This window comes from Tetrao urogallus (genome assembly GCF_951394365.1).
Source record: "Tetrao urogallus genome assembly, chromosome: 4".
Lineage (NCBI taxonomy): Eukaryota > Metazoa > Chordata > Aves > Galliformes > Phasianidae > Tetrao > Tetrao urogallus.
In genome coordinates this window covers 42,952,303-42,977,866 of record NC_136817.1, presented here as the reverse complement: position 1 = coordinate 42,977,866, position 25,564 = coordinate 42,952,303, and the positions used below count along the sequence as shown (strand labels likewise).

Here is a 25,564-nt window from a genome sequence, read left to right as displayed (position 1 = left end):
AATCAGAAAATATGGGATAGATAATGTTTTCGTATCACCCTTTTATCATTTAGTCTTAAAAGAAATTGCAAGCTCATGAGAAGCTTTTGTGGTACAATGAGTCACTAATTTTCCATGATAAAATCTAATATAGGTGTTAAATGCTATTTATAAAACTGACTCTTATCTAGGAAAGTTTTAAATCACAAACATCACAGAGAAATTTGAGAGGGTCAAAGACTGTACAACGATGACATGGTAACTTCGTGCTTGCCAAAAAACTACTTCCATTCCATCTGTTACAAATTAATTTGTTTGTATTCTTCTCAGGATTGTTTTGTTTAATGCTAAGGGTAAAATAGAAGACATGTAATGGACTCCATTTGAGGCTTGACTCAAATCACATTTGAAAACATGCATTCAGCATTACATATCCAACAAGGGGCAAACGGTCTTTCACATTTTCTAAACAGTAACAACAGTATAAAGAAAATGCTTTTAAGTGGCTGTTTAGTTTCTCAGCTTAGCCACCAGGCTTTTTCTGAATATGGTACCTAGTTATCCCCAGTAATGTGTAAATGTAACCATTTTTTGTTTTTCATTTTTTTCACTAAAACAGAGCTGAAATCAAAGATAAGCCAACTTCAGCTTTATGCATTTTTTCCTTTGTATGTTTACCTTTTTAAAGGTAGCCTCCTTTACAATAGTAAGTGTACAATTTTTTCCATTGACTAACTCTAAAATTGTCTCCCATGTTTATAATTAAATCTGGTTCAGTAGTTATTGTAATTGATAATGTCAGTTGCCAGAATACTGTTATATCTTCATGTTGTAATTTTATTCCACAAATGAAAATGCTACATAAGAGGTTTACGCAAATTTCTATTTCTCATGGCTATCTGCATAGCTGGCTGCCATGTTAAATGGCCTCCAATCCTCCAGAGACCATTGATGAAGGTGATTATAATGCCCTTCATTTGTGTGGAGCTACTTTAGATTGTTCAACAGTTCACTTGGGTTGTATTTACTGAAGATTAACTTACAAGTTCAATGAGTAAAAATAAAGAAAAACTACAGTTTGGCCTGTAATAAGTTATAGCCACTGAATTTCTAGAAGTTAAATATACTTATTAGGCATTTTATGCTAATTTGGAGCCACATATGAAAAAACAATGTGATACTAACTTCAGCATTAATATTCTCAGTGATCCTAGTTACTAAAGCTATTCAACACTTCAAAATTCCAAAGGAATAATTAGAACAACATAAAGGGAATCTTACTTACTTAAAAGACTGCATCTCTCTTATGTGGACTACTCATTCACATGAAAGATGGTTATATCAAAGTATTAAAATAGCTACACAACCATACAAAGTTAAAGTGACATGCTCATGAGGTGTTCATGATGGGCATTTTTGATGCGATTACTATTTATAGGATAGCCTATGATGTTCTGCATATATACACGTAACAAATCATCAAAATGACTCAGTATCATTGTTCACTCTTCTAATTCTCCACATATTTGGCACTACCATGAGTTCTTAATTACTTTCTTTCCCACAGTTGCTCTACTGACAAATTTTTCTCTAATTGTTGCCTTCCTCCAGTATTTTACTCTTCTGCTTCCTTCATTCCAATGATGTGCAGTTCCATGAGTAATATCCCATGCCACTTCAGTGGTGCTCAGGCTTCAGGAAAGCTACCTGAATCTGTGGTCCACCAGAGGCCTCAGTCTTTAGAGCAGGCAGTGGCCATATATTGTTTCACTTTCCTATCTGCCTAAGGTATGTAATGCATTTGTTTATACATCACAGTTAATTATTCCCCTCATGAAGTTTATGAATATTTGCTTTTCAATACCAGATGAACAAGAGTGCTACACGCTGATACTTTACTTTTGGACAAAAACTTAACAGCTCTTGATTCTTTTAACATGCGGTCTTCAAAATGGCTTGCCACAATTCCATTGAGAGCAATGGAATATTCAGAAATACTGAAGTTAATGTATAAATTTCTACACGTTTCATCCACTGCAAATTAATTGCACAGAGTGACCAGGACCTATGACTGCATTGTACAGTACGTAAATAACAGATCTAAGTTTTGCGTAACTACATGATGAATTTGAAATGTTAGGATAATGAATGTGATTCCCTGATGAGGCCAAAAATTGAAATGACAGCATGAACTTATTTTTTTGACGTACTGTTCTAGTACACAACAATAAACTTCAGTATTTAAATAATTAACCTCATTTTGTGTAGTCTTTTAAGAAACAGGTATAAAATTTAGACATATACAGAAAGCAGCAACAAACCTTCATTGCCATGGACAGGATGGAAATTCAATGTAATCAAACATTTTATAACACTCTGAATATTGGGAAACCTTAACATTTCTCATTAAAAAAAAAAAAAAAAAAAGAGCAGTTCCTCTCATAGATAGTAGCAACAGCAGTATTATTAGCATAGGTAGAATATATAACAAGTTTAAAGTGTAACAAGCATCTAGATCTTTATACACCTCAAATATTAATTAAGCTCTGCTGTGTGGAAGAGTATATGGTTGACAGGCGACTTGCTGAAGATCTTAGTGCAAGAGCATAGAAGGATATTCTTGTCCTTTGATTCAATTCAGATGGAGCAATACATGTGGTACTTCCAAGCTATGCAATCATTCTATCTTCACATATCTTTTATGTTTTCATTTTTCCTTCAGTCTGTCAGGTGTTTAGATAGCGACTCCAGAAATCTAAATAGCCTGGACAGTGTTGTAATGCACAATGACCATCCCAGATATTATGAATTGGAGGCTGTTCCTACTTACTTGTCTGAGGAATCTGCAAATATGCCTAACTCAAATTTATCATTTCAGAACAGCCATTTTTAAGTGCTTTTGCTATCCAGGGAATGAACTGCAGATGTTATTACTGAACCAGAAACAAACATAATAAGTAGATGAGACTGTCATAACTGAGAGTACAGTGTATCAAAAGTAATGCTGAAGTAAACACAAAGATGGACGTGCAGATTAAGCACTTTATTTGGAGATTGTTTGTGAAACTGGATCTGAAATTAAAAGTGGAACAGTGCTTACAACCTTGTTAGTTTCTGTGCTACAGAGACCTTCTTTAAGATGATCTTCAAAATGGGATGTAATGGAGCCTGCCTTGAAAGCAGAAAATGAGCATATGTATTCTCCTAGGGCTGCTTAAGCAGGGCGACAGCAGTGCTCCTGATGTGTTTTGGTTGTGAGAAATAAGCACGCTTAATAAAACCAAACTGTTTACATCTTGTCTCCACCCCATCAATTATACAACTAGAAAACATCTTTCCAATCTAATATTATGCAAAAATAGGAAAAAATAACTTTAGTACAGTAGTCTGATAGATGGTGTGTAGCCATATTTCATGGCACACAGAGATTTTTGGCAGTTTCATTTTTGCAAAAAAAAAAAATCTTTGACAGAATAATCAGAGCAGACAACTATTTGAACCAAATGCTGTGGTAATTACTGCCTTTGCTGCAATGTAGTTTAATACAATTCTCCCCAATTTTCACATCTCTTCACTCTCAGTTAAACTCTAACCTTCATTTCTCGTTGCTAGTCTTCACACATGTATTTTGTTTGCTTTCTTTCCCTTCAGTATAAAATAAAGCAAAATTAACAAGGTAAGGACAGCAGATATAGGAAAAATCACATCTCTGACAGTCAAATTTAATTAGGATTGAAAGTTACCTCAAAACATAATTTATTCAGTTTCTGTGAGGATGCATTCATTAGCATGTCTGCTGATGGAAGGACTTATAACAGAAATCTTTGCAGGAGGAATTAGTGTCATTCTATAGGCTTATAAGCATAGAAATGGGACTTCCCAAGAAAGAAGTGTTTTTGTTTGTTTTTAATTAACAAAACGTTCTATAAGCCATATTGTATTGGTCCACAGTTCTGTCCAAATTCTGAGATGTTATTTTAGGACTGTAACAGAGAACAACTTAAAATAATGTTCCTTGTAGTGCAATCTAAGGTTCCTGAGTGCTTATTATACCTTTTTTAGTCCCTCACCTGCAACAAAAAAAAATGGTGTTGAGGAGCTGGTAGTGTTAAATTTCTTTGGATTTATTTACTTATTTAAATAAGAAAAAACTCACAGCCAATTCCAGAAGAGAGATAAAAAAGTAAAAAGAAGAGAAAAATAATTCTAATGGCAGGTGGAAATCAATACAGTGATCCTGTAAGGGCTTAGAAGAGACACACTATCGATATATTATGTGTAATTGTAAGGAAGGGAAAACACACAGCTATAACATTTAGGTCACAGTAAATTCTAGTATCTATTTAATTTATTGGGTTTTTTTTTGTTTGTTTTTGTTTTTCCTTATCTTGCAATTTTTTATCTGAGTGTATTTTAAGAGTAACTGCAGAAAAAAATACAATGGTAGTCATTCTACTATGGCATTTTTTTTTTCTCTTAAATTCTGCTTCCCCCTGCTGGTCAGTGGAAGGTATGCCACCATGACAATACAAAGCCAACAGCAGCCTTGTCAGTACTGTGCTGAGCATCCAGGCATGGTACCCCAGGCCAGGATAAAAGGACATTGGTGAAGTATAATATAGTTGAATAACATCTATTCATTACATGTAGAGTTTCTCTGTTGCAGATTCTTTTTGAAGTGATTTCACTTACAGATGTACAGTCATGTAGCCAGTGGTAGAAATTGGAGCAAAATGCTGTGATGACTCACCTTTCACGTACTACGTGTGGTCCAGAACTGTTCCTTCAACTCCCAGGCAACTGCTGGAGAGAAATTTATTTATTTATTTATATTTATAGAAAAATCTTTATTTCACGAAATTTGTTCCTTTACTAAGTTATAGCTAAGTTATATACTAATGTGTCATTTACTATTTTCCCCCTTGGATCAAAGCACATTCATGCAGATGATAATGCGTGGGGATTTAACTATACTTCCAGGCAGTATCAGTAGAATGCCTTTAGCCCAGAATGAACCATGAGGCTTAGGCGATACTTTGTAAACTCATTATTCCTTTTCCTTTTTCCCCTATGTTCCCCCTTCCCCCAAAGAACACTGTTAAGAACCCAGACCTGCAAACTACAAGCACTAAAGCAAGTAGCTGAGCAACTACAATAACAATGCAGGAAAAGCAGAAAAAGAGGAGGGATGGATTTTAAGGATTCCCACCTTTCCACTGCTGTATTTTTTCAGCTATGAATTCTTACGGGTGACCAAACAAATGCAGACAGAAATACACTCTGTAAGTCGATATTGCCTCAAAGAAAAAGGACCCTGGACGTTTTTCACGGCTTGTGGTTTTGATGTTATTATTTTACTAGTCTGGTAAAGTCACTTACAGAGTACACCACCGTTTTCGTATTTTAGAAGCAAAAAGTGCCCGAAGATACGTCAGCGGGCAACCGCCGGGCCGCCAGCGCTGGATACGAGCCAATTCAGTTACGGTCCTGAGAGCTGTTCTGACTAAAAAACTACAGCTCCCAGGAGGCCATTGCGCCCGGGTAGCGCAGGCGCGAGAGCGCCCCGGGAGCGTGCATTGCATGCTGGGATTTGGAGTTCCCGCCGCCGTGCGCTAGGGCGGTCCTCAGCCGATAGCGCTGCGGGCCTGAGACTCGTAGAAGCGCGGGAAGAGCCAGCCACGCCACTCAGCCGTCACGCGGTGCAGCGCAGATGGCGCTTGCGCAGCGCGGAGTGGCATGAGCGAGCCGCGTTACTAGGTAACCGTGTGTATCCGTCCGCGGGGGCCGCCTCCCGTTCCCCTGGCGGTGCGGCGAACAAGATGGCGGCGGTGGCCTTTGAGGTAGCGCTGTGAGTCCCTCGGCCTCCGCTCTTCTTTGCGGCTGGAAGGTGAAGTCTTCGACTCGGCAGCCCGGGAGTGGTGAACGGCGGTGGAGGAGAAACCGGGCCCGGGTGCCCTCCTCTTCGCCGCGGGGTGAGCTGATCCTCTCGGAGGCCTTCGGGCGGCCGCCCGGCGCGGGGTCGTGCGGGAAAGAGTCGGCTGGCGAGGAGGGGGGCTTCGCCTCGCTGCTCGGGGCGGTGGCGAAGGCGGGAGGGAGACAGCGGGCCCGGAGACCCCGCGGGGCGGTAGGTCGGGCACGCCTGTCCGCTCTGGGGAGAGGCGCGTTGCCCTCTCTCCAGGGAGACGCCGGCGGGGCGTCGGCAACGGCCGCGGCTTTGCCCGAGGCTCGGAGGCTCGGAGCAGAGCCCGCCTTCCTCGCTGCCGCGGGCTCCGGCGCTGAGGGAGCGGGAGGCCTTCGGCGCGCCTCACGAAGGCCGTCGAGCAGCAGCGCTCGTGACGGCGGGACCCACCGGGCCCTGAGCGCGCGCTGCTGCAGCGGGTAGTCCTTCCTTGGTCCGGGTGATTAGGTTTGTGGCTCTCCTGGCTTCCGTGTGGGCTGTGCTGTGCGGGAGAGAGCTTTCTCTGCCATCTGCGTGTCCGTATTGCACGGTTGGCAGTACTGTGTAGGTGTGTTCGATGACTTAATGCTAAATTGCAGTGCTCAGAGTGGAGTGTGTATCTAAAAAGCTGAATTTAAGATGTACTTGATACCATCTTCCATCTTTATGTGATGGCTTTTTATGACTTTGGGTTTTTTACTTAGCCTTTTCAAGCTTCTGAGCACAAAGGGGAGTATTGCTCACATCTCTTGCAACTGAGATGAATGCTGTAGTAGAAAAGAGTGCCAACAGCGAAGCCACTGCAGAAAAAAAATCTTGCGTGTCTTCTGTATTTTCATTATGTTAGCATGTCTTCTTATGATGCTTCTGGCAATTTGCACATTGCTGTAAATTGCAAAATGTGTGTGACTATATTTGTGTAGATGGTTTGATGTGTAAATGTTGTGACTTTAATCTCGTATGCTATTTTCTCATTGCTGTAGAAAACATACTTGAAAGGGTTTTCATTTCCCTGGTAAATACTGCGAGGTATGTACATGCAGAAATAGAGAGAGCTCTCTTATGGATTCCTCATTGTCCAAGGAGCTGAGACTGTTACTGCATTGCTGCTTTCAGAAATAGAACAATGGAAGGACTCCAGAGTGTTTATAGGAGGATTTCATCTGGAAATAACTGGTATACTGGAAAGTAAGGCAATACACAAATTAGTAAAATATGTTGGGGATGAAAAACAACACTGCTTAGGTGAGAGCTTCATCTCCCAGAAGAAAGCCAGCTGAACCTCTTTGATTTGTTACTGCATTGAGAAAAAATCAGCATAGTTCTGTGAATGTAAGTTTCCTTGTATATAACTTGTTTGGGAATATCCCAGACGATAGTAACAATGTTTAGAGACGACTTGTCTGAGAAGAGCACAGTGCAGTTAAAACATTTTTCTTACACTCCACTTGCTGGAAGCAGTAACCTTACTTCTGTGATTTTTGAGCTGTATATAGTGGGGTACATTGGCATGCACCTTACCTTTATATGCTGAGAAAACTACTCAGAGTGTTACTTCTAGAATTAATCATAGAATGGCTTGGGTTGGAAGGGACCTCAAGGATCATCAAGTTCCAACCCCCTCCCGCAGGCAGGGGTGCCATCTGCTAGATCAGATTGCCGAGGGCCCCATCCAAACTGACCTTGAATACCTCCAGGGACGGGGCATCCACAGCCTCTCTGGGCAGTCTGCCTGTTCCAGCACCTCACCGCCCTCTCACTGGAAAACTTCTGCCTGACATAGAATCTAAATCTCCCCTCCTTAGTTTAAAACCATTTCCAGTTGTTCTGTCACTATACCTGTGTAGAAAGTTGATTTCCCTCCTGTTTATAATCTCCCTTTAAATATTGGAAGGCTATTATGAGGTCTCCCCACAGCCTTATCTTCTCCAGGCTGATACCTGGAGCAAAGATAGTTGAAGATAGTTTTTTGTGAAAATTTTAGATTAAATAAATATGAATTATTTTTGTATTAAATGAAGCTTAATATTTTCACTGCTTTTTTTTTTTTTTTTTTTTTTTTTTGAGTTTGTTGGTATTTTTTTCAGTGGAAAGTAGGAGAAAATTATTTTACTGCAGTTTTAGGAGAATTATATAACAGTATTATGAGGAAGTGGCTTACTGAATTTGAATGTAACCCCAGATGGTCTCTAATCTCGCCATGATGAACTCATTATGCTTAGTGGCAGAGGTCATCACGGAGTGCCTGTTAAAATGTTGGGTTTTGCACATCTGTGCAGCTGAATGGTTTTTCTGTAATTAAAAAGTTCTTAAAAAGGCATAGCTGTTTTCTAAAATAAGCCTTATTGATAACTATGGGTTTGTTTTGAATGGTTGTCTTGTACACCTTGTGTTGGTGGAAGAGTTTCCCTGTGAACTTCTTGTAAGATGTTTGCATTTTTACATGAAAAATGTGAAAGAACATCATGTTTTTATTTTCTAAATTAATTTGGTAGTTCCCCTGAATGAAAATTGCATAGGATGTGTGGTTTTATAGGTTTACCTTATGTTTTGCTCCTACTGATGGCATGGCTTCTATCTGCTTTCCTTGAGCCAACAGCCAGAGCATATGCAGCTGTTTGATTACAGAATCACAGAATTGTAGGGGTTGGAAGGGACCTCCAGAGATCATCGAGTCCAACCCCCCAATTTAGCCAGATGGGGGAGCCGTTTTGATTCAAAATTCATGGTTTTTTTTTTTCTCCTTTTCAGATTTTGTTTGTTGGCTAGTTTGTAGTTGGAACTCTCTAATTGTTTCATCACAGAAGTTAGCAAGTCCAAGCAGAAAAGGGTTCTGAATGAATGTGCAAGGACAGTAAGGAGCAGATCTGCGTTTCCAAAGTAGCAGACTTAATTATATGTGCACTGTGATTCTGATAGTGAGTGTAGAAGCTAATTACTGTCTGTTAGCGTGGCTGAGTTTGATCCACTGCCAGTTGCAGATGTTATGGAAGAATGGCTGTACCTTGTAGATCCCATTTCCTTCATGATCCGGTGTTTGTTTGCATAAAAATACTGCCTTGTACAACTGAACCTACTTGAAAGACTGTACTGTGGGATTGTGGTGAAATGCTGTAAGAGTTAAACAAGATGCGTGCCTTTAAGCTTCGTTATTTCTTTTTTGATTGTGCAGATACTAAGTAAGATGCAGTAAAATGCAAAGAAATAAAGTTTTTCTTCATTTTCCAGTTAAAGGCAAAGCTAGAATTATGTTCCAACTTCGTAGTTAAGCTTACTTTGAGAAAGTAATTTTCTGCAAGACTGTTTTTCTTGTGTGTCTGTAACAGAACTTTCTGTTACACAGATGTTATAAAGAACCAGTTTGTAGCACAGTAGAGCTGTGTTAGCAGCAGTTAAAGTTCAAAGTTCTTATTGCCTCCTGGTGGTGGGTACAGCTATTGAGCAGCCTAAGCAAATTTCTTCACTACAAAGGAATACTTTGTTTTTGGTCTTCCAGCTTAAACAACTTCACTATTTGCGTCAAAACTGGAAATAAATGTGAAAAATTGAAAAATAACAGATTCCTTTTGCTGCACAGAAATACACTGTTAAAGAGAAAATCAAAGTTGTAGGAAAACTATTTTGTTTTTGCTAGAAACTGGTGTGTAAGTAGTATGGCACACCCTGCTTAAATAACTTTTAGTAGGGAAAGTAGGAATGCTTTTATTGATGTCTGCTTCTTGTGTGTTTTATCAGCAAATATTGCCTTCAGTATTTTGCTGTTAGCATCTTAAAATTGAAAAAAAATGTCGAAGTTCAACAAAAGTGAGCAACTTTGGAGGCCTGGTATTAAATAGATGTCACTGGACCTAGAATTGCAGGCTTGATAAATCTCAAAGTAATCTTTGCAAGGACTTATACAGGGTACTTTTGAAGTGAGGGATATTAAGATCTTCAGAAAAAAACACATTTACTTCCTAAGAGCAGTGAGTTATAAAGAAAAGCTGGAGATTATGAAGTCTGTGCAAAAGGAACAAAAAACATCTGCAGCAGCCTCCCAGCTACTTCCTTCATGTTTAATGACAATATCTGTACTACGTTTTTATTAGTGGGTTTAGGTTGTTAGAATATGTAATTGTCATATCAGAAATCTCTGTGCAAAAAAACTCTACATAAACTGACTTTAATGCAGCTTATTTCTTTCAGCTGTTTCTTTTAGATTCTTTTTTGGGTGCTTGTCATGGCAACAGGAGGCGGCCCATTTGAAGAAGGCATGAATGATCAGGACTTGCCTAGCTGGAGTAATGAGAGCCTTGATGACCGGCTGAACAACACGGTATGATTCACCTTAGCCCTCAGTTGTTGTTTTATGTGGTACATTGAAAGAAACAAGCAGATTCTGTTATGACAGGCAACAGTGCCAAACTGAGCACTGTCAGTACAGCTTTTCAGTTAAGTATCTATGAAATCTAGAAAAGTAATTGAGGTATATGTATGCAACTGTTAGGTATAATGCAGAGATTGTACACTCCATAAATGTATTTATGGGAGGTGTTCTGAATAAAATAAAGTAGCTAGACATACAAGCATGCTAGTATTGTTAGAACTGAGAACTCTTATTCCTAAGAGTTCTACCCTGCCTAAGAGTATTTGCCGAAGAAGAATTTTGGCTTTATTTTACACAAATTATTATGAGCTTGTATGGGTTAGAAATTGCCCGACAAGTTTCACATGAGTGGCAAAAAAAATATTTTTTATTTATGATTTTTAATTTTAAAATAGAAGTAAACTCTGTTTCACTAAATTTAAAAGTTTACTTTTTTGTCTACATGGATAGTAAATGTGAGTTTTCTTCTTTTCCTTTCCTTTGTCTTAAGGACTGGGGAAGTCAACAGAAAAAAGCAAACAGATCATCAGAAAAAAACAAGAAAAAGCTTGGTGGAGAAGCTGAAACGAGGCTTACTAATGATATATCTCCAGAATCTTCACCTGGAATGGGACGACGAAAGACTAGAACTCCTCACACTTTTCCTCATGCTCGATATGTGACCCAGATGTCTGTTCCAGAGCAGGCTGAATTAGAAAGACTTAAACAAAGAATAAACTTCAGTGATCTGGATCAGGTTTGTGTGAACACTAGCTTTCACTATACATATATGTGTATATGTGACTACAGAAGTTTTTCATTCATCTCTTAATAATTTGTCAGACAAATAAAGTAGGCTTTCATAGTGCATAGCTTAAATGCACTGTGGGAGCCAAATAGCAATTCTAGTTTCTTAACTTGAGGAAAGTTTGGAAACTTGGCTTTTCTGGGCCTTAGGCTCTCCCAGCTGTCTTTACTTTGTTCCTCTCAATCATCAACAAATTTCATCTCCTCAAACTAGTATTTTTTATTCATCATACTTGTCTGTCACTTAAAAGTCTGTTATTTTATTCTGAAAGTTTGCTCTGAAGTGGCATAGTTTACGACTCTGAACACTACTATCACTGCAGATTAAGCAGAGGAGGAGCAGCTGTAGAAGTTGTACCTCTGTAATGTGGAGAAATGTATGACACAAATTTTTTAGCCCTAACTGCTTTGTTAGGAATATTGACATGTTTGGCCCTCTCTTGTCCAATGCAATAAGTTGGAGAGGTTAATTTGTTAGCACAAATTTATTGTTTCATTACTAACAATTCCAGAATAGAAATTTGTTAATCTTTGCCAAAGCTTGTTATTAACTTGTTAGAGTTGTAATGATTATGTTTGAAGTGTGATTCATTAGAATATAAAGCCTGGGGGAGCTTCCTCCAGAAATGTATGTTACGGGATCAAGTAGCTATTCAGAAGTTTCTAAAGAAAAGTTTGAGATAGCATATCCTACAAGCTATTATGCTACTTTAAAAATATGTATGTGTTCTTTCAAATTTACTTGAAGAAGTAGGGTGCTTTTCACTAAAACAAAGGTAGAGGCCAGAGCAAGGATGAGGAACTAAGCTCTCTGTGGAATTACAGAGCTCTTCTGCTTTTCAGGTTTTCCAAGAGTGTGGGTTGCTCTCTGAAAACTGTATGACAAAGATTACTGGCACTGTTTAGCTGTTGTCAAGTCAGTACTTCATGAGGGAACTATAAGATCGCAAATAAACACAATTATTCTTTGTTCTCTTTGTTCATAGAGAAGCATTGGAAGTGATTCTCAAGGCAGGGCGACTGCTGCTAACAACAAACGTCAACTTAATGAAAGCAAAAAACCGTTCAACTTCTTGTCACTGCAGATAAACACTAACAAAAGCAAAGATCCTATGTCAGGTTCCCAAAAAAAGGAGAGTGGGGAGCCATTGCATTGCAAAGACCTGTTTGGAGCTGCTCTAAACAAAGATTTCTTTCAAAATGGTCAGCTGTCTGTTCAAGAAGATGGAAGAGGAGAACCAACTATGGATAGTAGCCAGGTACCTGTATAGCCTGTAATGTCTGTGGAATATGGGCTCTTCAAATGGTGTCAGTTCTACTATTATTTTTCAGTGTTTTTGTAAATTTTTAGTGTGAGTGTTGTAGTTTATTTTGTATTAGAAATATTCTTCCCACAGTTCTAAGAGGCAGACTGAGGAAAAGATTGAACCAAAAGCAATGTATTGTCCTTTAGAAATCTAATTATTAGAAGGAAGTAAAAGAAGTTGTATTTGATTGTCTGTTATAGAGTTCTAAGAAATAGTCTCATAGTTGAGTATTTTCGTGTTAGTACTATCAGCTTGGTTCTGTTTAAGCTGATGTCAACAAGAAGCCCTGTGCTTCAGCCTTACAATTTCATGCATGCTTTTATCTGTTCTTAAAGGCTTTTATCTTTTAACCACTTACATAAATGTGCTTGTATGATTGAAAGTACAGTGTGTTACTTTATTATTGCTACTTGGCTGTTGCTTTCACCTTGTTTTGTGCATTAAATACCTTACAGCTATTGCTGAATGCATTCAGTAATTACAGTGTCTTTACAGATTGTCAGCAGACTAGTTCAAATTCGCGACTATATTGCTAAGGCCAGCTACATGCGGGATGATCTTGTAGAGAAAAATGAAAGATCGGCCAATGTTGAGCGTTTATCACACCTTATAGATCACCTTAAAGAGCAGGAGAAATCCTATCTGAAATTTTTGCAAAAGATGCTTGTAAGTTTAAGAACATAATATATCTGTTTCTGCACTGTAACCTTCAGTTTATTTTTTATTTTTTTAAAGAAGTTGACTGTTGCTGTTTCGATGGTGCTACTAGGGGTGCTGGTTTATAAGATGTAGTACCTTCCATAATTCACTCATACTGCTCCATTTATATAGCTTTTTGTTTATGCCACTGAAATATTTCAGGCTAGAGAAAATGAGGATGATGGTGTTTGGACTATAGATTCAGCTGTGGGATCTGGTTCTATAGGTGAGAGCACATCGCTAAACACTGATGTGCAAGCTGAGGCATCAGATACCATGGTAAGCTGCCTTTTAGTAATTCAGTAATTAAAATGCCAGAAATGAAGTCTTATAAGTGTTTGCTGTTTTATGTTTTTTTTTTTTTTTTTCTTTTGGTTGCTGTGGTGGTGACATGATATGCAGTTCCAGTTAATAAATCCCTTAGCCTTCTGTTCAGGAGGTATCCCTGTGTGCAGGATTTTTTCAGTATAGATGGGAACAATGATTCTGTCAAAACAACATAGTATTTCTTGATGAATTTTTTAAGATAATCTTTAACCTTTCCTAAAAGTAGATTAGAAGGTTAAATATGTATTTTGGCGGAAGGATGCATGCATGACATTAGTGTAGGAGTGAATAATTTTCTATGCATCTTTTCATCTCTTAAGTTTTTCTGTTGATAAGGAACCTTGTTGTTGTTGGGTAAGATGAGAGGGTTATAAATGAACTATTAGTGGGCCATTGGTTAAGTGTCCTTTTAGTAATATGGTAGAGGTATTGGCTTAGCTCAGAAGTTTCTTTCCTTTAGTTGGAGGGGTGGGTACCTTTTAGAAAATATATTCTGAATTAGTTCTGAAGTACACAGACCATCTCCTTTCCTATCTGTAGAGTCTTTGCATTGCAAGCAGTTTTTGTTCTAGATAAGAAAGCATTTTAACAGCAACTTCTGTATTGCATCTTTCAATACTTTTCAGAGGAGAATTAGTAGTTGGTACTGTTGTAGCTAGTTAGTACTCAGAGTGCTCTGCAAATGGTAAGTGAAGTGCTTGGTACAAAAGCAGCAGATACAATCTTAAGGAGTCTTTGTAGTTATGTTTAGTTCTGGAAGAACTCTGTCACTGTAAGAGAAGTGCAATTATATGTATGGAGTGTATGCATTTAACTTCATAAAATCTTGGGGAAAAAAAAAAGTAGAAAAGGACTGGGACAAATTTTAAGATAGATGCATGAAAACTTGCATTTTTCTTCACAAAAAAGGAGTTTGTTTTCTATTTGATACTTCATTTTGTAGTTAATTTCTCTTTTTATGCAGAATGAATGCTCCTGCTCTATAAGGTTGATTTCCATCTGGAGCTTCATTGCTAAAACTGTAAGAAAGAGTGGAACTATCTCCTGTTTAGTAGGTTTTATTTGATTGTAGTTTTCAATATGTGACAAGATAGAAGTGGATACGTTTGCAGTTTAAAAATGCATGTTAAGCCAGAGCACGTGTTCAAAATGTAATATGCTTAACTATTTAATAAAGGGGGAATCTTCTAGTATGAGCACTTGTCCCTGCATTGAGGACGAACTAGGGGCATTCAGCTTCACGAGAACAGGTTACAGATGCTGATGTTACAGCAAACCCGAAACGGAAAAGTGTCTGAGTTGCTCTGGCCTTGTAGGATTTAGAGCCAACAACATGGATTGCCTTCAAAGTTGCGCTTCAGAAATAGTATTTTAGTCTCTAAATCGGGATTTAAACATGCCGATTTTTCTTTCATTTTTGTCCCTGTTAACTTGCTCCAAATGTATTTGTTACAGTCAATGTTTCTATTTGGCTTGCTTACCTGTGTTCATTCGCCTTGCCACTGATTTTCTTTAGCTGGAGCTGTTTTCTTTAAAGGTATTTGACAACTTTCTCTTCTGAAGTCTTAATACTGACAGAGAAAATAATACCTGTAACACGTAACTATATCAGCTGTGGGAAAGGTGTTCTGATTTTATGTGATGTTAGGTGGCTCTTCCTGATTTCCTAGAAACAGAACAGCAAAACATGTAAATCAAATATTAATCAAACAAAATGTAGAAATATTAGGCTTGAAAAATGTTTTTTGTTTATTAATGAACACAGGTAAATCTGGTGTTTGAGTTAGCAATTGAGTGAAAGTTGGAGGCACATACCGCTTTTCCCTTTCTTCCCCTTCTTCCTGTGTTGATTTCATTTTTCTGTACTCTTATTTTCCCTTTTCTCTGCTATATGTATGTAAGATAAGAATTTAGAAAGAATGTTCAGCTCCAGTTGTATTGACACTTCTTTGAGAAGTGTTGAATTCTGGATGTATTGTCCTTTATCTTCTGGGAAGCTGAGTGTTCTTTTTTTGCCCAGAAATATTTAATAAGACACATGCTTCTATCCTGACTTTCAGTGCTGGATTTGTTTCACACTGGGAGAATTTTTTTTATTTCAGGAAATCAGCCTTGCATGAAAAGATGTTGATTCTTTTAATATTGTGTTGATGTTGACTCTTAACAAAAGGAGGCAATCTTTTCAGTGTTTTTGTCTCTGTAATATGATAAATCAACTTAAACAGAAGCAGGACCTTTACCAGTGGATGTCTCCTTAAAACACTTAATTCCTGAAAAGGTTTTGAGACAAATTTCCAGCTATTAATTAACGTGGGCCCCGGAAAGTAACTTTTCTCTAATGTATTTTAACCATACAGCACGCTTCCATTCCTTCAGATTTGTTTCCACGTGCTTGGAAATATGTTATAGAGGGAGTTCTTGTTTTGAAATTGATTTACCTAAGTCTGAAGTGATTTATTGCCTATGCCAAAAATACTGAGTACAACAGTGAACACCTGTAATACGTTCAAACAGAATAACTGTGTAAAACTTTCTACTTAAAATACATTTTAAACTAGTAAATAGTTGGAGTCTTGTATCATTTGAAACACCATGATGCTGTGCCTTATGTTGCTTAGCTTTAGCATTCTTATATTAATGTGTTGCTCTGAATTTATGCTTCGAAGGACAGAGGGATGCTTAGGTTAGTCTTTGGGGTGTATTAAATGGCTGACTGTTTCTGAAGAAAACGTAATCTTGAGAGTGGTAAGCGTATCTTGATGATACAGGTTTTTTTCTTACTTTATGTCTAAAACTCCTTGATGAAGAGGACTGAAAAGTGAAACAGTTTCACCTTTAACTCTTGCCTGACTTTGACTCAGTTACATTCTTGCTTGTTTTGATACCTCTAACAGCAGTACTTTCCAGATAAATTATCCTGGTTATGGTAATGTTCTTCTGTATCTTGCAGGCCAGAGATCCTCAACAGGAAGCTAAAGAGGAGTTGGAGAACTTGAAGAAGCAGCACGATTTATTGAAAAGGATGCTACAACAGCAGGAACAATTGAAGGCTCTTCAAGGAAGACAGGCAGCTCTTCTTGCTTTGCAGCATAAAGCAGAGCAAGCAGTTGCTGTTGTGGATGAGTCTGGTATGAAAGCATCTCTAATAGTTATTTTAACTTGCTGATTGAATGATTAATGCTGGAATTGTAGAATACATATTAAAAGTTCTTTAGTAATTCTCTTTGAAGTCTTACTGCAAGGCTATAATTTAATGTATTTTTTTTTTAAATAATATTGTAAAATGACAAGTCAGTTAAAAATGACACAGCTGATTTCTGTTGTTTACTTGTAAAATCCTAATTTTTTTTTTCCCCTAAGAATTGGACTACCATGTCAGGTTAGGAGACCGCCTCTTGTCTCTGTTAATGTATTAAGGCATTTGTAGGAAACTGGAGCATATGGAGGATGTTGTCTCCCTTGCGGCAACCTTCTGGGCATAGGCAATTAGTAGTTTGAAGCTTTTATTTGCTCTCTTGTTGTTGTTTGGTTGGTTGTGTTGCTCTGGTTTGTTTGTTGTTGTTTTTTAATGGGTGGCTTCTTGACCATTTAATAGCCACTGATAGATTAATGGGTTACTCAGGAAAAGGAGGAAGTTACTGTAGCAATTACACAAGCAAATATGAAAATAGATCTCTAAAATTGTGGATGCTTTTGACAATAGAGCACCACCATTATTACATGACCTTCAATTTAAAAGCGTTCTTCTAATAGGTCTTCATATACTCCCAGCTTTTTAAAACCTGTCTTTTGGACAGAGGCTTCTCTGTGATATGCCTAAAGGTTGCCAGCAGAGTTTCTCAAAAGTTCTGTCTTCGAAGAGCAAAGAATTGCACTTGACTTGGTGTGCTGTTGACATATGAGTTGTCTTAGACCTGTTTGTTGCAGTCTAGTTCTTTCAACTTCAGTGTTAGAGTTCTGCATGTAACATCGTTTCTTCCACTCCTCCACAAATGCTGTTGTATTTTCTTTGGGAATTAGGTAATCAGAGTTGTGTGTGGTCCTAAGAAATTATGTCTTTGCATGGAGCAACTTTGTAGTTAGGCTGCTAGAGTTGTGTGCCTCTTCCTCATAAAAGTTGTCATAAAGCTTAACTAGGGGGCAGGCTGGAAAACTAGTTCTTATAACATTTGCTTTGTTTTTTTTATATTTTAAGTTCTGAATTTGTAGAAATAGAAGCATTGATATTTAAATTTTACAAAAAATACAAACCCTTTAAGTTCTGTATGCTCACAGAACAAAGCGTTTTCATCAAATGGTCTTTATTTTGTTTCTGTGAACAAGTATTTACATTTTTCCTGCTTTTTTCTTCATGCCCAGTTGTAACAGAGACAACAGGTAGTGTTTCTGGAGTAAGCCTTACATCAGAATTGAATGAAGAATTAATTGACTTAATTCAGCGCTTTCATAACCAACTTCATGATTCTCAGGTCAGTCTTTGTGTTGCACACTGAAGTTCTACCACTGTCTGTTTTTCTTATTCTTTTGAACAGTTAAATATTTGTCTTTTTATTCCTCTGCTGGTAGAGTAATTGGAGTTCCTCCAAACCTGCAAGCTCAGCATCTCTGTGTTCCTGAGGGTTATCTATTAGCTAAGTGATGAAGTTCTTTGTTCTGCTGCTGAGCTTATCAAATCTATGAGAGGCCTTTTTGTTCGTTAGAATTTATTTTGCTTTTTACCCGTGGTGCTTTGAATGAAATGAAGTTATTCTTTTTAGACTCAGTCTGTACCAGACAATAGAAGGCAAGCAGAAAGTCTTTCACTTACCAGAGAGATTTCACAAAGCCGAAACTCTTCAGTGTCAGAACACCGGTCAGATGAAAAGGCACAGCTTTTCAACAAGATGCGAATGTTGCAGGGGAAAAAGCAAAAAATGGATAAACTGTTAGGAGAACTGCATACGCTTCGTGACCAACATCTAAATAATTCCTCCTGTAAGTTTATTTAAACAGAATTATCCATTTTCAAGAGTGCAGGTTTAAAAACACACAGCGTGTATGTTTTTAAGGTGGCCCTGCAGTTGGCTAATGAATGATCGCTGTGGTAGGTGATGAAGCTGTGATGGGGCGCGCAGTATTGCATACCTGGTTTTTAGTGCAGTAAATATTTCATACTTGCTGGAGAGCTTGACAAGCAAAATAGATAGCACTTATACATTGTAATATCATTGCTGTTGATTTGTGAGGTTGTGATAACTAAGTTGTTTTTTTTCCAAGGCTTATCAGTGACACTTCATATAATACACTGCACAAATCAGAATGAGAATGATCTGTATATTATCACATTACTTCTGTATTTATGTACTGTGTGCTTCTGTTGTTAATAATGCTACTGCATGGTGGGGTTTGATTTTTATTTTTTTTCCGCTGTCCAAGAACTTTCTTATCCACTAGTGGAATGTACTTGAATGTCAGGTCATGCCAGAGGAAGTCAGCTGTCTGAATGGACTGGGTGTTTTGGCCTGTCCTCAGATGATTTTTCTATTTTTGAAGTCTCCCATGTGGGCCTACTGTTTGCTATATGTTTCTGTTTCTAGACTTGCATAGACATGCAGGACATTGCATGCCCTGGTGAAGCTTTGTTCTATGGCTGGAAACTGGTGAAAGGCAATTATAGGGTACTCTGATTAAGACACGAATCTTTCCAGCTTGCTCCTGTAGAAGAGTAGACTGGTTTGATGCTTACGTTTCTAAAAGCCATTCTTCTTACCTGTACTTAACGTGCACTGTTTGAGTGCATTTGGTTATGATTTTTATATAGCTGGATAAAGTAAGCATATCTCAAGGCTGTGTTCTGAAGCATGTGGCTGTAAGAGCTTTCCAGTTGAGGAAAGAAAGTTACTAGAACTCTTCATCATTTTAAATGTTTAAACATTAAATTTCATCAAAAGCAATTCAACCATAAGTTAGTCCTTAAAAGAACTCTTTGGGCACATTGACAGCTTGAAAATTTCCACTTAACGTTTGATAAAGCTAAAAAGAACTGACTTTAGGCAGCTTCCATAAACAATACTTTTTTGGTTAGCATTGCCTGTCATGAAACTTAATGCAGAAGTTGTTCCTCGAAGAAAAGAAGGTGCTAACTGCTGTTTTGAATGCTGTTAATATTTTCTGTAATTACCTTTTAATGTAATTTGGTTAGGTAGGTTCCTTTTTGAATGCTGTTTTCAAGAGGTATGTTTCTTCTTTATAGTTTTTCCAGCTTCAAGTTCTCCTCAGAGGAGTATTGACCAAAGAAGTACAACTTCAGCTGCTTCCGCTCCTGTGGGCATAGTAACTGTTATCAATGGTGAATCAAATAGTCTGGCATCTGCTCCCTATCCTCCTGATTCCCTGGCTTCTCAGAATGAGAGTGAAGAGGATGACAATCTAAATCCAACAGAAAAGCTTCAGTAAAAAAAATATTTATTTATTTGCTTTAGTGGTTTTTTAGCATTGAGTTTTAGGTGTGTTTTAGTAAATTCTGTATTAAACTGTTTTGTGTTTTAATTTACTTAACAGGCTACTTAGTAAATGGTCTGAGACAGTAAAATGCTCCTTAGCTTCAAGCAGAAGTTTATTACAGTAGAAAAATTACAGTAAATGTTAAGAACTATAAATGTACCTATCTATTTTTTCAATTTCCATAGATTTAATTAATACTGCCCTGTGTTCTGTCTTCTTTCTTTTCCCCTCAGGAAGCTAAATGAGGTTCGTAAGAGACTGAATGAGTTACGTGAGCTAGTTCACTACTATGAGCAAACATCTGATATGATGACAGATGCTGTGAATGAAAACACTAAGGAAGAGGAAGAAACAGAGGACTCAGGAAGTGATTCTGAACATGGGGATCCACAGCCTGTTACAAATATTAGGTTATTATATATTTTGTCATCCTCAGTCTTTGTAGCTAAGTTGTCATAGGTTTCCTGAAGCAATGCAAGATTTCATTGAACAAGAAGTAATCAATTTTTCACATGAAATTTTTGGAAAAGTTATTGTAAGGGTTATTTTTATGTAACTTACACAGATTAGTAATAATCCTATTCTATTGCAAATGCTGATCTGTAGGCTCAAGTACTGAAATGTGTGTGAAATTCCTCTGGAAGATGAACAGTCCCAGAGCTAGGAAGTTCAAGCAGAAGCAACCTTCAGTGTATAGAGTCATTTTGAGCTATAGTAATAGGATAGTTGTGTGCATCTCTGCAGAAATCAATACTAACCTGGTGATGAATCATACAAAGCTATTTATAGAAACGTACACCTTGAAATCCTCTTGTAGACTGATACTGCTGCAGTTTGAGTAGGGAAATAATTTGTAGCTGCTTCTGATTTTCATATATTTATCTATTTTTTGAGGGGAAACATGTCTGTATGAGAGATGGATATTGAGAATTCTCAATGTCTGGGCGAATTTTGCAAGTGAATTTTAGGAGATTTTTTCTTTTTTTAATTCCAAAGGATTAAGAAAATAAAGACATTCATAAAAGTGAGTCAGTAAAATGGCTGAAGTAGTATTCCATCAAGACCAATTCTTAAGAAGCTAACATGAGTAATGCATTTCACCCTAGAAACCCTCAAGGAATCAGTAGTTGGAGTGAAATAAATAGCAACTCAAATGTACAGTGTGGAACTAATAACAGAGATGGAAGACATCTTAATACAGACTGTGAAATAAATAATCGATCTGCTGCTAATATAAGGACTCTAAAAATATCTTCTACTCTAGGTATGTTCTAAAATCTTCTAATAATTTAGGTCTTAGTGCATCTGTGATTCTGATAGCCATGCAACATTTGGGAGAACTTTGTTCGAAGTGTTTGAGTATTAACAGTAGGCTGGTATTTTTCTGAAGTGTAGTAATTAAATAAAAGTAGGCATTTCAGTAATGTAATTTGTACTGTTTTGTTTACTCCCCTCTTCCCTCTCCACATCTCCAGACTGTCATAATAGGGAGGATGACAAAGATACTGACCTACCCCAAGGTGACGATGATGAAGTGGAAGAAGATAGAGCTAGTGAAGATTCCATATCTAGTCACAGAAGCAGCCTGGGTGATGTTGCAGGAGATGCTGAGTTTGAGCAGAAGATTAATAGGCTTATGGCTGCAAAGCAGAAACTTCGACAGTTGCAAAACCTTGCTGCTATGGTGCAGGTATTCTATGACTATAAATCCATGCATGAAAATGTAACTCATTATTTCATGTAATGTGGAACTTTTAGTGGGGAAAAATTCTGCTAGTCTACAGTATAGAATAGACTGGGAAAAAGGAGACAATGGTTGATTTGTCTGAAGTTGAAGGTGACACTGAGTTCAAATCTGGAATTTTCTTGGGATGCTGATCTAAGACAAGAATGACTGTAACACTTTATCTTGGCACTGGCTTTTATGAACAACAAAAAACCAACAAAAACAAAACAAAACAGGAAGTCTAGTATTCTTTAAATTATTTTGATCTATGGTTTTAAACTTATGATGGATGTTTGTTTTAGTTTTGGAATCTTAGGTTTTGCAGTGTTATATTGGATTTGATTAAAATCTTCAGATCTATTTGAATTGTTGCAGTATATTGGAACTGAGATGTTTGGGAAACTTGTTGTTTATTAAGGATTTTGAGAGCCAGCTATAAATTTGAAAGTGTTTTTAATTTGAATGTCTTTTTTATATTCATTATTTTTGTTAAAAAGAGCTTTTCTTGAATCTTATGTCTGTGTGGAAAACTTAGATTTAAAGATTTAAATTTCATATCTGCATACTGAGTGTATGTAAGTATGACAGACCGTAAAGGTTTTTTGTCAGAGCTGTAAAATCAATTTTAGTACATGTTTTTTTTTTTTTTTTTTTTTTTTTTTTAATAATAGTAGCAATATAGATGATGTATAGCTATTTTGAGACTACATTGCTGTCAAAATTCCCCGCATCTGGATTGGGCTTGTTTTTTATGACCACTACAAAGATTTTTATCTGTATAGTGTTATAAGTCAGAATTAAAGAGAATACAGCATCTTAAAAAGAAAACACAGAAACATACGTTCAGTCTTCATATTTGAAAGGTTTGAACCTTTGTGCTTAGTAACAGTGTTGTAGATCTGGATGGCTACGTTGTGCTTTGCCAGTGATGATCTTTTCAGCAGGTTCTATATTCAGAAAGGTTGTGTTGAAAGAAGAATGCTGTGGCTACAAGAATTTTGAGATTTAATTGAGAACTTGAAATGAAAAAGCTGTAACAACAAAAAAATGGAATAGGAAACCTTGCAGAAAATTGTTTCTAAAATATTTGAAAAAAATCACTTTTCAGAGTAGTTTGTTTTATTTTAAGCTAATGATACTTCATGTAATTATTATTATTACAATAATTAATAGTCTTCACCTCAGTTGTCTTCTATTCTCCTTCCACTATTTTTTCTTGATGTGCTCATGTATTTCTATCTTCTCAGTCATTGGTGTAAAGTACAATTCAAGTGGTTCAGGCTCCCAGAAAGAGGCACACATTATTTTGTGTTTATGTCAGTAGTTTCACCAGTTTGAGTTTTGTAACTTTGAATTATCTTGTTAAGATAATTTAAATTAGCTGTAAGTTGGGGTAACATGAAGATAATGACCTCTTTAGTTTGAACGGCAGGATGTTCAGACTACTTAGTTAGGGGAAAAAGAATTGCTTTGATAAAATGAACTTCTTATATTCAGTTCATCAGTTTGAAAATAGTCTGATTGCTTTCTTGTCTTCCTTTCAGGATGATGATCCAGAACCTCAAGTACTCACTGCAAATGCATCTAACATGGGTGACTTTTTGGGTGAGATGGAAGAGAGAAAGCAACAACCAAACAATGTTCGAGTTAGTACCAATAAGTTGCAAAAAGATGTAGGACTGAATGAAAAAGCAAGGTATGTCTTTGTCTGAGGACCATAGAATCTTTCTTTAGATGACTTCTTGCCAAGTAATATGTGGGTAACGTATCCATGCAGAGAGAAGTTTTATGAAGCTAAACTTCAGCAGCAGCAGCAGGAACTTAAGCAGCTACAAGAAGAAAGAAGAAAACTAATGGAAATTCAAGAGAAAATTGAAGTGTTACAGAAAGCTTGTCCTGATCTTCAGGTAGGTAGACTTTCTTTCTTAGGCTGTTGAAGAGTGAAACATTATTTTCACACCATTTTTCCCAAGTAAAAAAATCTTGCTTTAAAAAACTTGTTACTAATTGTGTTCTACATTAAGAATTTGGATTTCCCAAGCTAGAAAAGAGCTCTGGCTATCTAGTTCCATTGAAGTTCTTGCTCAGTGATTGTTATATCAAACTCTAATTTCACTGTTCTTTGTCCTCAAAAATTGCAGTGTTAAAGTCTCCAAAATGGAGGACCTTCTATATTATTTTTAGTTTGGAATTTGTCTGTCTATGGTATCTGCTAGTCACTGCATCTTTATTCTTATTAGTCATTTGCCTGTTCTGCTGCTGTCAAACAATACTGTGTCTCATAAACATGATCAACACTTTGTTGTATTCAAACTGAACTGCAGTACTGTACTTTTTTCATACTCCTTAAAGATGATTTCATATGAAATGAGCAGTAAATGGTCAACATCGTGTATCTACAGCATTTTACAATAATACATTAGATTAAAAACAAATTTTGTTTGTTTCTGACTAATCTCTGAAGTAAGTACTTAATGGATTCTAAAATTACTAAATAATTCTGCTATCTGAAGAAGCCTGAATTGTAAATTTTAGAAGGTTAAGCTGTTTTGTCATTCTGCCTTTTCTTTCAGTCTGCTGGCCTGGGTAACAGTCCAGCAAATAGACAGACTCCACCAGCAGCCTCAAATCCAGTCATGAATGAGTGTAACACAGCTGGCAAGCCTTTACTTGAATTTGGTGAATCTGTACCAGTAGGCAATGAGGTATTTCATACTTGATATTCTGGTACTTTATGTGGAAAGGGGGAAGAAAAAAAAAAAAAAAAAAAGGAAACTTGGACATATTATTTTAAGTACTTTATATGAAGAGAGTGTAATATAGTAGCCATGATAATGAAATGTACATAATTGATTTACTTCATTTCTGGAAAGAAGTAAATATTGATAGTGCTGTACTTCATGCTTCTGCAATATTTTTTTTTTCTCTATGATGTAAGTGTAAGAGGTCAATAATGTGCATTTACAGCATTATATAATATATTAGATAAAAACATTTTTTTGTTTCTTGACCAACCTTTGAAATGAGTTGTGGGATTAGAAAGTGTTCTGTGAAGCCTGCACTATTTGTCTTATTTAAAAAAAAGTAACTATCCTCATTTGTTTAATTACCTTTTTACATTCTAAAATGGCTCCTAAGATGGCTCCTACTTGGGTGCGTTTTTGTAGTGTGATTGATACCAGTGCCTGGACAAAAATGTCAGTATAGTACCAAAGAGTGAAATTGTAAGGTTTTACTTGAGGTTTTTTTGTTTGTTTATACTCTGATGCTTTCAATCTTATTGGAAACAGTTATGGTCTGAGATGAGAAGACATGAAATTCTAAGAGAAGAATTGCGACGGAGAAGAAAGCAACTCGAAGCTTTAATGGCTGAACATCAGAGGAGGAGAGAACTGGCAGAAACAATATCTACTGTTGCTGCATCAGTTAAAAGTGAGGGGTCAGAAGTTCAGCATACTCCCCAGCAGAGTAGGACAGAGAAGTAAGAACATGAGTTTCTCTTTGCTGTCAGTCAGTGGGTGATTCTGTTATTTCGTGACGTTTTGGTCTTGAGTTACTTCTCATTTTTATCTGAGAATTGTTGGGTGATGGTATAACAACATTAGATGGATTTCTTGACTTCTAAAGTCAAGTTGGTCACATCCCAGTTCTTAGGATGTTTTTTTTCCCCCCCAGTGTATTTCTTCTCCTCACTAAAGAAGAGAGAGGAATTCCTGGAAAATGCCAAATGCATGGAGTATTGTTTCCTCATCTTTACAACATTTGTAGAGAGAGTAATTTTCCAAAACAGCACGATATTTTACTCAATTGTTCTGATATCAGAAGAATACTAGTTTTATTTCTGTTAGATAAATGAATTTTGGTGCATCTTGGTTAATTGGTGGACTTGTAATTGTCAAGAGATTGTTAAGTTTATAGCAAACTATTAAAACAAAACAACTTCTTTCCCAAAC

The 25,564-nt window shown here is 37.0% G+C and overlaps 1 protein-coding gene across 2 annotated transcripts in view; it reads left to right on the top strand.

The window, feature by feature from the left end:
* Nucleotides 1-10,136: 10,136 nt before the first annotated feature.
* PCM1 (pericentriolar material 1) overlaps nt 10,137-25,564 on the top strand; it is a gene marked incomplete at both ends in the record, with an annotated part of 33,516 nt that continues 18,088 nt past the window's right edge. The window contains 14 exons of one of the 2 annotated variants that reach the window (XM_079534604.1): nt 10,137-10,232; nt 10,774-11,019; nt 12,155-12,328; nt 16,353-16,530; nt 17,762-17,871; nt 18,160-18,376; nt 19,635-19,833; nt 20,119-20,295; nt 20,992-21,149; nt 21,361-21,575; nt 23,156-23,307; nt 23,389-23,518; nt 24,185-24,316; nt 24,902-25,092. In XM_079534604.1, the coding sequence (XP_079390730.1) occupies nt 10,137-10,232; nt 10,774-11,019; nt 12,155-12,328; nt 16,353-16,530; nt 17,762-17,871; nt 18,160-18,376; nt 19,635-19,833; nt 20,119-20,295; nt 20,992-21,149; nt 21,361-21,575; nt 23,156-23,307; nt 23,389-23,518; nt 24,185-24,316; nt 24,902-25,092 (2,375 nt within the window). Of the gene's footprint in view, nt 10,233-10,773; nt 11,020-12,055; nt 12,329-12,871; nt 13,043-13,237; nt 13,355-16,352; nt 16,531-17,761; nt 17,872-18,159; nt 18,377-19,634; nt 19,838-20,118; nt 20,296-20,991; nt 21,150-21,360; nt 21,576-23,155; nt 23,308-23,388; nt 23,519-24,184; nt 24,317-24,901; nt 25,093-25,564 lie in introns of those variants that run through there. The other variant, XM_079534605.1, reaches the window with a different exon arrangement.